The 11,591-nt window shown below is 45.4% G+C and overlaps 4 protein-coding genes across 4 annotated transcripts; 2 read left to right on the forward strand and 2 right to left on the reverse strand.

Moving 5' to 3' along the window:
• Nucleotides 1–1,421: 1,421 nt before the first annotated feature.
• Nucleotides 1,422–5,211, forward strand: C8R40DRAFT_1164184 (armadillo-type protein; the record flags this gene model as incomplete). Its single annotated transcript, XM_046230458.1, has 13 exons — nucleotides 1,422–1,496; nucleotides 1,519–1,680; nucleotides 1,731–1,997; nucleotides 2,065–2,176; nucleotides 2,592–2,939; nucleotides 2,994–3,067; nucleotides 3,120–3,230; nucleotides 3,283–3,594; nucleotides 3,642–3,806; nucleotides 3,977–4,256; nucleotides 4,316–4,439; nucleotides 4,810–4,972; nucleotides 5,032–5,211. 13 exons carry the CDS (start codon nucleotides 1,422–1,424, stop codon nucleotides 5,209–5,211), a joined length of 2,373 nt encoding a protein of 790 aa, XP_046078966.1.
• A 2,628-nt stretch (nucleotides 5,212–7,839) lies between these two features.
• On the reverse strand, nucleotides 7,840–9,214 carry C8R40DRAFT_889938 (uncharacterized protein). Its single transcript, XM_046236594.1, has 2 exons — nucleotides 8,683–9,214; nucleotides 7,840–8,630 (listed from the first exon to the last, which is right to left on the reverse strand). Exons 1-2 carry the CDS (start codon nucleotides 8,937–8,939, stop codon nucleotides 8,099–8,101), a joined length of 789 nt encoding a protein of 262 aa, XP_046078967.1. The 5' UTR covers nucleotides 8,940–9,214; the 3' UTR covers nucleotides 7,840–8,098.
• C8R40DRAFT_1137031 (uncharacterized protein) lies at nucleotides 8,858–9,214 on the forward strand. Its single transcript, XM_046229414.1, has one exon. It carries the CDS (start codon nucleotides 8,967–8,969, stop codon nucleotides 9,138–9,140), a length of 174 nt encoding a protein of 57 aa, XP_046078968.1. The 5' UTR covers nucleotides 8,858–8,966; the 3' UTR covers nucleotides 9,141–9,214.
• Nucleotides 9,215–10,383: 1,169 nt separating this feature from the next.
• On the reverse strand, nucleotides 10,384–10,783 carry C8R40DRAFT_992583 (uncharacterized protein; the record flags this gene model as incomplete). The annotated part of the gene is made up of 3 exons (XM_046236738.1): nucleotides 10,384–10,492; nucleotides 10,549–10,625; nucleotides 10,679–10,783. Coding segments are annotated over 3 exons (291 nt in total), but the record flags the coding sequence as incomplete, so codon positions are not given.
• Nucleotides 10,784–11,591: the final 808 nt, after the last annotated feature.

The following is an 11,591-nucleotide window of genomic DNA, read 5'->3' on the forward strand; positions in this document are numbered from 1 at the left end:
GTTAATACCAGAAGCAAAATGGTGAATGGTAGTAGTGAGATCCGTAATAAGAGATCAAGATGAAAATGAGACAAATTAGACAAAGCGGTCGCGTAATTTGGGGGTGACAGGTACGCGGTCGTTGCTGTCGGAAAACAGCGGATGTTGGCAAACAAAGTTATAAGGCGAGTAGGTTAGGGAAAGGTAAGAAGTGTCTGCACCGAATGAGGGCAGAGTTCATAAGGACTAAAAAAAGGTAAATTGTATCAGAGTCGTTGACAGAACAACGGATGACTGACAATGTTACAGGATGGATGGACAAGGAACAGTTTCGCCCCATTTGTTACTGAACGGAAGAGAAAACCTGTTGGAGGAATTCGGAAAAAGCAGCACTAGAAAAGCAACGGAACGTCAGACAAAAGCAGCACTGTATGTCAAGCATGTGGGACGCACCGATGAAGGATGCACGGAGCACCGACAAGCAAACGATAGAGGGCAGAGCGTGACTGGGACCGTGGAACCCGGCTCAACTGACAATCCCAACAAGGTGGCAGGAGCGGATGGAAGGTACACCCGTGATTTCATAGTGCGGGCAACGGATTATAGTGGGGTCGGGTTTGCAGGAGGAAATGTTCCACCAGCAGGAATGATGGTGGAAGACGGTATTCCAAGAGTGATAAACATGAATGGCGGTTATTTGGGGGAAGCGACAGCAGGGTTCGAAGAAAGTTTGCGAGGCCTCACGGGACAAGATGCAACCTGGAACACATTTCACGGTTTAGAAGCGAGCGCAGCGGCCATTAGCGATTACCAATTGTGGGGAGGCAGTCGTTTTTCAGGTGCGAGGAATGGGTGCACAAGTATTACCACAGACAAAGTGTTGAAGATGCTTCGGAGCACCTATGGGGGAGTGGAAACAGTAAGTAAAGTGGATACAACGTCGAATATGATAAACTTACGAAGTTAACAGGTACACCTCGATGTGACAGCGCAATACGAGACAGGAGTAGGAAGAGACATTCGCGTGGACTGGAGCGTGCGGGTTTATTTGCGGCAAGGCCAGCACATGGAAAGGGAATGTGATTTTTTGACAACATATACACGATGGTTGTTGAACGTAGGGGTAATGTTAAGCATAATAGTAGTGGAGCGTGACAGAGGAGGAATGTGTCGGAGGGTGTTGTAATCAACAGGGCATAATGCTGGTGAAAATATACATGTTACTTGGCATATGTTTTGTTATCATGGAGGCATAGGAAGTGATGTGAGTAAGAGCGCTCATAGTGGTTAGTGTATACATTGTTTGGTATAGCTTGTTACAAAGAGTGGCGGCAAACAAGGCCAAAATGTGCCGGCACAAAACAACTTAACTTCCGGAGTGCAAGGTGATGTTCAATCATATCCCAAACTTTCTGGCTTATGTTGCACATATCTTGTCTAACATGCCACAAGAAGGGGCACGAACTTGGGCACTCGCTGCCTTTTTTTTTCAAAATCTTTGCACACCTGATCCTCAGGTCATCTCCAGAGGTGCTTCAGCACATCAAGACCACTGTGCTCCATGCTCTTGAAGACGAGTCTGCACTGGTTGGCAATGTCGCTGGTGAAGCTATTAGCACCATCTTTGGAATCCTAGACTGGCCGGAGTGTTTACCTAAATTAGTGAAAATATTGGAGATGTCTGATCTCAATAAACAAGGAGTAAGCACAATTTGTTAGTAATGTAATGTTTTTCATTGAACGTATCTCAGGCCGCCCTCAACACATTCAAAAACATGTGCGAGAATCATCTGCAAAAACTTGATGTAGACATCAGTGGAAATCGACCTCTCGACTTGATGATCCCCAGATTTCTCTCCTTCACGGACCACCCATCAGTTGAAATGTGTGCTCATTCAATCGCTTGTCTTGCATACCTTGTTCCTGCTGATTGTCACTCTCTTTCCATTCATGTTGATTCATTCATCAATTGCTTGCTCAAATGCTTTTCCGACAATGACCCCGCTGTTTGTTGGCATGTCTGCGAGCTCTCGGCTTGCTGCTCGCTTCATGGCCAGAAAAAATACTCCCTAACATGTGGTCCAGTACATGCTTAACGCCACAAAAGATAAAAATGTCGCGCTTGAAGCATGTGAATTCTTTTTCATCTTTGCTGGAAACGTAGAGCACGCACTTGTCACAAAGCGGCAGAGGCGGAGTGACTAGCGGAGCAGGGAAGCGGAGCGACTAAGCAAGGCGATGAGGCGGAGTGGCTTAAGCGGAGCGGAGGCAAACTGGTCCCAGATAATGACAGAGATATATTGAGTATCGTAGTCATAGGTAGTAGTAAGTAAGCACATACCTGGTCCCAGATAATGACAGAGAGGTCAAGATAAGGGACCAGGCGGTGGAGGTTGGCTATATATACATAATCCGGTCTGCAAGAAACAACGATCTAATACTGTACAGTTCAGGGGCAAGGAAGGTGGCGGAAGCCGGTAGAAAGAGAAGATGGGTCAGGTGAATCAGTAATTGATGGGGGTTTGACAGTGATGGGATGATGTATCATACAAGTAAAAGGCGTCGAGACAGTGAGAAAAGGAAAATGATAGGGGCTACGTACTTTATGACAGCACCATTTCTACGGTCTCTGCTTAGCAAGATTGCCCTTGCATTGTTAGATTGCATGATCTACAGCGAGGATGAACTTCTGTGGCTTGACGACGACAAAGATCTCAACATTCCTGACACCGAGCCAAATAGGGAGGGGCCGATTGGATCCGATGACGCTGGGTTTGTAGAGACAATGGCTGCTGAATGGAGCGTTCGAAAGTGCGCTGCATCTGTGCTTGATGTCCTCGCTGTCAGGTTCAAAGGAGAATTATTCAATGTTTTGTTGGAACCTTTGAAAGAGAAGCTATGGTGTAATGACTGGCTTCAACAGGAGAGTGCCATTCTTGCAGTTGGTGCTACCGCTGAGGGTAAGTTGTTTATTCTCAATGGTGTTGAGTGCCATATTCATTTGCTCATTATAGGATGTCATGAAGTTATGGAGCTTCATTTACCAAATCTTATTCCGTACCTCATCGATAGCCTCAATGATTCGAAGGTGTCCATCTTTTTTGTTGTTATCTCTTGCAGTGTTAATGATAAGTATGTAGCCCCTTGTCCGGTCAATCACTTGCTGGACATTAGGCCGTTTGTCAAGTTGGATCACAAAACCGATATCAGATGAACTTAATGGTAGTTATCTTTCACCTACCCTTGAGCAAGTGAGTTCTCCTTCATATTTAATGATTTCCGCTAGTCACACCCGTACCACAGCTCCTTTGTGTGGTCCTTGATGATAACAAACAAGTTCAGATAGCAGGCTGCTCTGCATTCAAAACCCTGGCAGAAAATGCTGGAATGGAACTTACACCATATCTTGACCGGGTTTTGCGCAATCTAGTTGCTGCCTTGAATAAGTACTCCCAAAAGAATATGCCAATGCTATATGATAGTATTGGTGTATTAGCTGACGCCGTTGGGCACGAACTATCTAACACTGGCTATGTTGAAGTCTTATTGCCTCCACTCATTGATCATTGCATGAGATTGGGGGACACCGATATCAACTTGAGGGCATTATTCCAGGTATACTCCATATCAATTCCCTCATTCATCTTCTCAGCTGTTTTCAGTGTCTAATTTGTGTGACAACCACTTTGGGTGATGCATTTCTCCCATATGCATCTCTAGTCGTCGAGAGATGTTACTTAATTCTACACAAATTGTTCCTCCGGTATCAAAGATCTCAGGAAAAACCCAATGTCGAAGAATCAGACCAATTAATTCTCGTCCTTGCTGTGAACCACAAAACTTTCTCTCTTCGATCCAACCAACGTGTCATCTGTTTAATGTAATCTCTCCTGTTTGATGCTCGGTATGCTAGCTTTGCAAAGTCGATATGAAGTCGCTCAGACTACTCCGTGTTGTAACTAGGAGCAGCCTGGATCTATCATCTGGTCTTATCAAGAACATTGGCATGGCGCTCGAGGTCCTGATCAAGCATAGTCCAAATTTGTTAACTCTAGTCACTGCTTGTTTCAAGCATCACCATGCTCCAGTTGTACAGTCGGCGTATACTTTCGTTGGCAATATGGCTATGTCTTGCTTTGACATCTTGAGGCCCTTTATGCCTGACATCATGTCGGAATTGGTGTTGCAGTTGACCCCGGAGCCAAAAATAAACTTTGTTGGTGCATCAAATAATGCGTTGTGGTCAATCGGAGAAGTTTTGTTACAATATGGACAAAGTAAGCCTATTTCACTTCTGATCGTATTGGGTTCCTTTAAACAATTTAATGCTCCGTAGACAATGCTGAATTTCAACAATGGGTGAACCCACTGATATCGAGGTTGATCTTGATCCTTCGCTATCTAAATTCACCTCAAAGCATTGATGAGAATGCTGCTATATTACAAGTCCGAAATGACATGTAGGATTCGTCTTTATGGGGGAACAAAATGTGGGAAACTGTGACTAATTTCCTTTTTGGGGGTGCAATCTGCCTTTTTTGGGCTGTGACTGATAAAATCACATGACCTGCTGATGTGACTGATCTTTTCCTCTATTTCCTTGAGCTGTGACTGATGATGTTCCTTTGGCACCTGAAAGGTGCCCATTCTTCTCTGTCTGCACCTTTGGCGCCCAAAGGGCGCTCTTTACCCTAAAGATAGTGATGCTGACCCATAAGTCTCAGCCAACATGTACATATCTTTTATTAGTATGTACAGCTGAAGAATTCCAATGAGGACTCGTACATGCCACGCGCAAAGCGCGATGGCCCACTTCCGCACGTCGATCAGGCGCATTGGGCTCATGCATCCGAGCATTGTTGCCCCACACTTGTCTGAATTTTCAGAAGCTTGGTGTCATGCACTATGTCAAAGCCAGGAAGGCGAGGAAAAGGATTCGGCATTCCGTGGGCTTTGTGCAATGGTACAAGTAAACCCCGCTGGAATTGAAAATGTAAGTCAACAATCTTCTGAGTTTGGGGCACCTACCTCATCCTTTTATCTGCGATCTAGAGTTTGATCCCATTCTGCGATTCTATGATCAAATGGCAACAACCATCGCGGGAGCTCAGTGATATGTTTCGAGCTGTGTTACATGACCTCAAGAAGCACGATGCAGTCAGTTGGTCTGTTGCATTTTCAGCGTTTTCTCCCATCACTCAAGAAGAACTCGCTACACGATACGGAGCCTAATCCGAACAGCTCGAATATGATCTCCAAGCATTGTTTGTGTAATGAATATATGTTTTCCGTGCTACTCATAACGTTGTGATTCATCCTTTTCCTTTCATAGTATCTAATGACTATATGGTTCACTCTTACTTGCTATCTTTTGTCTACATCTTGTTTTGAAATCATTCAAATAACCTTTTGGACGCTCTCAATGTAGTGATTTGACGTGCCACCGCAGCATGGCCCACTATACTTGACTCCAGATTGTGTGACGTAGGCAAACACGACTCTGCTGCGGAGACGGTAATGCCGGTGAAAGTTCCCAGTCCGCAGTGCGGACTAGGAATATTCACTCTCCTACTATAAGACTGCAATCCGTTCAAGCCTGACCGAAATAATCATCATCGATTCGGACACTCACTGGACCTTATCAAACCAGTTTTTACTCGAGCTTCTCTCTGCAAAATCTATCCAGATGGCGCACTCCAACACCGAGAACGTTGTTGAAACGGCGGTTACAACTTTTTCCAACCAGCCTAGTCCCTTGACCTCTGCTGGGGCTACTGGTGAGTCCAGAGCGCACTACGCTTGGGAAGACTCTGATGAGTGTTGTAGGCGAAGTCGATTGCGCTCTTATGGAGGTGGGACTGAGTCGTGGCGCATCAAGGGAATATACTCGGTTTGTGAACATTGCTTCATGTTTTTCAAGTTCTGCCCATCTTTGTAGGCTTTGGGCTTCGTTTCGTCAGTGGCTGGTGAAGAATCAAGAGTGGGATCCGAATGAAGATGTTTTTTCGCTGAAAGCTGCAAGCTCCCAGCACATGTCCCGATTCATTCTAGAATGGATCACAGAAAAGTGCGTACGGGATGGATCGAAACTGAGCCGTTCCTTATCCAGTCGAATGTTGTAGCTGCAACCCCGACGTCTTCGATTCTAACGCAGCCTTGTATGCAAGTGCGGTGAGGATGCGATTTTGCGTTCAATACAGATTTCGAAAATACAAAAATGTCGCAAACCCTGCTGATTCTAAGAACCTTCGTGACTACATGACAGAGTTACGCCGTCGCTCCGTCGTACGTTAGTTCATAATCGAGTCATCTACTGATTAGTGATTTGACTGTCTGACCAGCTCAATTGCAAGCGCTCTAAAGGGCTTTCGGGCAAGACAATCGAGGAATTCAGAACATTGCTAGACACCTTGCCAGCCGACAATGCTACCAACACTGAGCCTTCACCTGGGTGGCAGTGTGAAAGTATAGAGCATGAAGCTACCTATGCGCAAACTGTGATTGGCTTCCGTGCCACCCTTGGAATTTCTCGTGTCCTTACCCTTAGAGTCGAAGATCTAAGCTTCAGCTTGCACGATAATACCACCCATTTAACCATTAACGTCAGCAAGACTTCGAGTATGTGCATCTTAACGCTCCTTCTTTCACTGCAATTTATCCATGGTACTCAGGGGTTCAACCCATGCATTTTATTACTGAGACTGAACTGGAGATGATTCCATACTGTGTTGTTGGGGCGGTTACTAGATGGATGAGAATCAGTGGCGTCAAGGATGGCTACCTATTCCCAAAAATCTATGGCAATACGTTGAGTCCTCTGGTCTACATGGTGAGAAAAATTTGTTTGTGTTCTTTTTCCCACTCAGGAATAAATACTGCAGGACTCTAAAGATTATCTTAAGAATTTCAGAGATTTTTTAGCTATAGTTGATGTTGAGGAGGATGTGTCTTGCTACACTTACCATTCTGTGAGGCAGGGTGGCATCATTTGGATGTACCACAAGTATCTCAACATCACACGACTCATGGCCCAGGGAAGAGCTAGTAACATCAGTCCCACTGTTATAATGCGTTATCTTGTTGCAGAAGGCGTATAATTTACTGTTCTGACTCGTACTGAAAAAGCTTCCACTATGCCCCTTTCCTTGCATGATTTTTGATTTTAGAAATATTGTACTTACTTTTGTCTTGTATTGAGTTAATCGCTCATCCTAACGGTGAATCCTTTCCTAGCCCTTTTTCGATTCTTCAAGTGCTTTGCACGGCTACTTCCCAGCTCGAGAATGGGCTATTCAATTGCCTCTCTTCGTCCTTATTGTCGGTCTTTCTGCAATCGGTTTTTTTTGTCGGGTTCACTATCATGAAAGAAAAGCGAAATGCAGCCCAGAAAATTCGTTTACGAACAGCCCAAAGAGCGAATACTAACTTCATTATGTATACCATGATCCTATTATAATAATATATCCATTATCTTCGCCTCGACCGAGGGGTTTCAGGCGTTCCAAGAGGCTGATCTGTGAAGATGTGTGCAGTACAACTGGGGATGGTAGGTGTCTTAGAAATAAGAAGAGATCGTCCACCGTAGACCAGGTCAACATAGCCAATGTCTAGTAGGGACTGTAAAACAATCTGTGTGAATCAAGAATCTTTTGACAACTCACGGAGGACAATCCAGCATGAAGTTCAGCCTCGAAAAAATGTATCAGACTTTCAAAGACCGAATAAAGTTCATTCCAAACAATCAATGCATCGATTGCATATCGACTAACTAATGTTTTTCTCGACGCTACATAATCACCACCGTTATTCAATTCAAGGCCATTGTTGATGATCTGCAATTGCGTGGACAGCGAAGAGTAGAAGTAATCTATACAGGCGTTGTAGCACCTCAACACGGCTGCGAACAAAGTCTATGTTCTCAAGAATAGCTGCTAGAAGCGGCGAGAAGAATGAAGCATAATCATACGTGGATGGTGATTGAAACGGTGAATTCGTCGACCTCAATGACACCAGCTGAGCGCCAATACGTGTCCACAGCGTCCATTCAGAAGTGCCGGGAGACATTGGATCGTCAAATGCTTCATCAACCCTGATAGAAACCACTGTTTCGTTCTGTTCTTCAATTTGCTGCCGAGGACCTGATACCAGATATTAGGTATAATGGTGGAAACACAGATTTAGACCGCTTGCCTTGAGCTGATTTGATACCTCGAACGCCTTGAATCAAGCTGAGCTCTTCTAACGCGTTTCTCGTTACGCATTCTTCAAAAAATGCTAAGAGACGCGCGTGCATCTCTCTCGGGAAGGTCGAGAATGCGGGTATGAGAGCGAAAACGATTTGAGATACGATCTCAGAGGCGCGTCGATAAGTATGTAACAAGAATTGGGCGACTTCCAGTGTTACGGCTTGCAATGCGTACGGCGGGCGCGAAGGAGAAGGAGAAGCTATCTGGAAGCGACAATCTTCCGAGACAACAGAAGCAATGGCACTGATACATTGTGTTAGAAGACCTGTGGAAGTAGTATCTCGAGCTTTAGGATCTGGAGAGGGAGATCTAGAACGTTTTCCCCTAGGCTGAAGGGAGCGTCGAAAGGGTGATGAGAACCTGCCACCGCTTGAGGTGCGTTGCATATAGGGATCTTGGGATATACTCAAATAGCAGGGCTGAGTAGTATTCATGTGATAGACTCAGTTGGACTTACCCATCATCGAATATCCGCCAGCCTTGCGAGGCAGATATGATAAGTAGCTCTCGAAGTCGTGTCATGAGTTCCAACGTCGCATCTATGGAAAAGGCTCTTTCATCTTCGTCCTCGCTTTCATCATCTGCATATAGAGCTGCCTTCCGATCCTTCCCTGCATCCCTCCTCTTAACTGCCCTGTCTATAAAGGACCCTAGTTTTTTCTCATTCGAGTTTTCCGCAGCAGACGACAACGCATCGTATACTGATGGTGGCATATTTCAATCCTTGATTTGCTCCAGCACATGTGCGAGAAGCTTTTTGGATTCGTTTCCTCTACTTGTGCTCTTGAGGGAATTATCTTTACGTGGAGAAGGAGGAGGTTTCTCAAAGCCTGTTCTTGTAGGCGAAGTCGAAACGCGGAGAGCAGGCACGTCGCGACCGCTGGGACCGGTAGAAGAAAAGGAGTTCGATGGTGAGTTGGCGTTAGCAAGCCATTCGGTGTCGATGCGCAAAGGTGTATTGGGGGACTGATATGATTCCATGGTGTTAAGACTGAAGATGTGATATCTTTGCCTGGAACAGAGTTCATGTTATACAACATTTAAGATGAAAAAGTAATTGTTAAATACCTTGATAGCTTTTGCTAGACTGGTATCTTCAGTAAGAACGATACTTTTACTCTCCTCCAACAGCCTCTCCCGCTTTTCCCGTTCTTAACTTCTTCGCCCTTTTCCTTGGCTTCGCGTTCAGCAAGTTCCTCCGCTTTCTTCCCTTTCTTCTCTAATCCGTCAGCACCCTTTTTGCCCTTTTTTATTGCAAATTGAGTGGGTTCATCATAGGATGTATTTGCGTCTTTACGAATGAGATATTTGGCATCAGCAGTAGTGGAGATGGCGAAAGCAAGAGATTGATAAGGCTGGGCTTCTGTTCCTTGTCCTGTGGTATCTGAGCCAGTGACTTCATCAATGTAGATGGTCGACATCTTGAATGATATCGCGTGAGGAGGATAAGAAGTATTGGGAGGTTAGAAGCTGAGTGGTTGATCTTATCTATTCCTTGATCTTATCATTATGACTCCTGTTTGCTTCGTTTTCGCATTCAATTGGCCGATCCAACACTACATTCTCATTCGTACCACGTATGCGCATACAAATAGACCGATTTGTGATTTATTTTAAGCAGACAAACGATGAGGTATACTTATGATGTGGAAAGGATGAAAAAGAGGGTAGGCCGTAGGGTATGGACAAATCGGAAATAAGAATGTAAAGATTACAGTTCACAAATCTGAGCGGAAATCATTATGCTCATAAAAGTCGCCAGGATTAGATCCCGCACAACATAATCGTATTGCATCATATCATATGATCCTCGTGCATTTCATTTGTGCGTGGAAGAGCCCACTGTACTTTGTCTCAATCGGGCTCTTTCCAAAGGCGTCATTTCGTCGTCGACCATAGCTTGAAGAAACAGTCAGCCATGAACCAAGAATCTCGAGAAATCGGAAGCTCACAGGTATTCGACTCATCGATAGATATGTCTCCATCTTCGGTTCCGTTATCATCTGTGCCACAGAATTTCGGGATATACGATTGACGACGCTGAAAAAAGCTTCAGGCATTGTTACGGGGTTTATCGACAGACAAGACGAACTTTGTGTCGTTTATCCTTATCGCCCTTCAAAGAGAAAAATTTACTCGTCGGATCGGGTTTATGTTCCTCTAGGTCGACCAGGTAAGGCTCTTCGTCTAAACGCGCGGCCGCTTGTTTGCAGTCTCTGAGCCAAGATGCTCCTACCGCTTTCGGTCGTTTTGCCTCGTCCAGGGCACTAAGCAGCAACACATCAGTAGGAAGAAAGAGAAGACGAGAGATTATATTACGAACAAATACTGCTCCACAGTCCTTTCACGACCAGACGTATACGCAACATGTGTACACTGGGGCCCAATTCTCTTCACAACCTGGCAACTCAGATTGAGACTAGCGAAATGAAATGTTTCAAAGGACCACACACCCGAGCACCCATATTCTTCGCAATATCAATGTAAAGTGATGATGTGTCCTGCCCGTCACTCATCCATACATCCACAAATACCGTACAGCCTTCCAACACGGTCAACTCAGGAACGAATTTCGGAGGAGCCTGAGGCTGGGAAGTGTTACCAGAAGATGGGTATGAGCTACTGGAGCTACGAAGACCCGCTCGGCGAGGAGGAGATGTCGGTGGCGGAGGCGGACCCATCAAGTCCATGGTAGTCGTATTCGGCAGAGCACTCATTGACCGACTCAACGCAACTGAATGCCTCTTCATCGTCAAGCCATTGCCCATTTCTCTGCTGCCACCGCCAACAGCCTCTAGCTCAGAAATATCCATATCACTTTGATTCCCACTCATAGAGATATCAAGTTGAGTAACTTCCCCGTCACTCATTTCTACATCGTGATTTTGGTGCGCATAACCATAACCACCGCCCTTCACGGGACTAGCGACAACACTGGGTAAAGTTGTCCTCTGGCTAGCTTTCTTGCCTCTGGAACCAAGTGAGCCCGGACCAACGGGAAATCGATTCCCGATTCCAGTCTGCATCGACATTCCCAGTCGTCCGCCACGCATGACGACAGCAGTTTTATTCTTCTTCTTCAAGCCAGGACCTGTGCCTACTGGAAGGAACTGGGACATCTTTGACTGAGCCAATACTTCAGGGGAGGACGACATAGATGATGAGGGTTTGGAGTTGGAAGCGTGACGATTGGAGCTTGTAGTCGACGCCTTACTTGTGCTTGGCCGACCAAGTCCAACTGTCGATATCGATTTCCTCTTTCCCTTTCCCAACACACTATCTGTACTCCCCCCCTCGATTTCAATACTGGAATCGGGATCGTCACGGTTGAAGCCCATACTAGTGTTTAGACGCATTGGTTCCCAA

Source organism: Lentinula edodes, assembly GCF_021015755.1.
Source record: "Lentinula edodes strain Le(Bin) 0899 ss11 chromosome Unknown C8R40scaffold_85, whole genome shotgun sequence".
NCBI lineage: Eukaryota > Fungi > Basidiomycota > Agaricomycetes > Agaricales > Omphalotaceae > Lentinula > Lentinula edodes.

Excerpts from the sequence above, each read along its gene's own strand:
- C8R40DRAFT_889938 (XM_046236594.1), bottom strand. The coding sequence starts at position 8,939 with ATGCCACCATCAGTATACGATGCGTTGTCGTCTGCTGCGGAAAACTCG. Across the intron at positions 8,631-8,682 it reads TGGCGGATATTCGATGATGG|TATATCCCAAGATCCCTATA; the intron begins GTAAGTCCAACT and ends CTGCTATTTGAG.
- C8R40DRAFT_1137031 (XM_046229414.1), top strand. The coding sequence starts at position 8,967 with ATGTGCGAGAAGCTTTTTGGATTCGTTTCCTCTACTTGTGCTCTTGAG.